Source organism: Mandrillus leucophaeus, unplaced genomic scaffold (assembly GCF_000951045.1).
Source record: "Mandrillus leucophaeus isolate KB7577 unplaced genomic scaffold, Mleu.le_1.0 Scaffold54, whole genome shotgun sequence".
NCBI classification, from domain to species: domain Eukaryota; kingdom Metazoa; phylum Chordata; class Mammalia; order Primates; family Cercopithecidae; genus Mandrillus; species Mandrillus leucophaeus.
The window spans coordinates 1,702,485-1,703,354 of NW_012105808.1; the positions used below are offsets into that span (position 1 = coordinate 1,702,485).

The window sequence follows — 870 nt, forward strand, 5'->3', positions numbered from 1 at the left end:
AAAAAAAAAAAAAAAGCAGAGGCATGGAGTTGTTGGTAGGACCCCAGCCAGGGACAGTGAGGAGCATGACAGGAAGAGAACGTGCCTGTCCTATCCCTGTTCTCAGCCAAACCCCAGGGCCCCTCCCAGGCCCCTGGCCCTCCTCATCCCTCAGTTTGTAGTGAGCTCCAAGGTCAGGGGGCCCGTGGCCTTGGTGCCTGTGTGTGGAGGGGCCCCAGCACCACGTCCATCCTACCTGCAGGGCCCGGCGAGCCGCCAAGGAGGCCAAGGAGGCCCCTGCCCAGCCCGCACCTGAGAAGGTCAAGGTGGAGGTGAAGAAGTTTGTGAAGATCGGCCGCCCAGGCTACAAAGGTGAGTGCCCGGAGTGGCGCTGGCCACAGCCGCTGCTGCTGCATGAATAGGTTCTTTGGGCTCCAGTGCAGGAGGCGCAGCCCTGAGACCCTCATTCCTGAGCTGCTGTTTTCTGGCCTTGGTGGCCATCCCTCACCCACCTGCAGCCTCTGGCGTTGTGTCTGGGAGCTGTCAGGCTGAGCCCGATAAGCACCCGTCTCACCCAGCGGCCCCTTTCCCAGCTGAGCCACAGTCTGTGCCCTCCTGTCCGAGTGTTGTGGAAGCTTCTGGGGAGTCTTGCCAAGCAAAAGAGTGGAAGTGGAGGTGTGGTGAGCCCTGGCACATTCCTCCGGTTAACCTTGAAGCCTCTGAAGGAGGACAGGAAGAAGCGGCTGTTAGAGGCGGCTCCTCCGGGACCCTCAGCAGTGGGAATGGCAGGAGGTGACCTGCTTCAGAAAGCCAGGGAAGCGGCCAGGGTAGAAGAGACAGACCTTGTGTCTGTAGGGTCAGGAAGGCGGGCACGCTACCCAGCAAGTGTTC

General features: G+C 61.0%; 1 protein-coding gene across 1 annotated transcript in view; it reads left to right on the forward strand.

Annotated features, from left to right (window-relative positions):
• Positions 1 to 870, forward strand: part of LOC105552001 (splicing factor 3A subunit 2-like) — a 20,383-nt gene that overhangs the window by 2,599 nt on the left and 16,914 nt on the right. Inside the window, exon 2 of the mRNA XM_011997477.1 lies at positions 173 to 351. Coding sequence (XP_011852867.1) covers positions 173 to 351 — 179 coding nt within the window. The remainder of the gene's footprint in view (positions 1 to 172; positions 352 to 870) is intronic.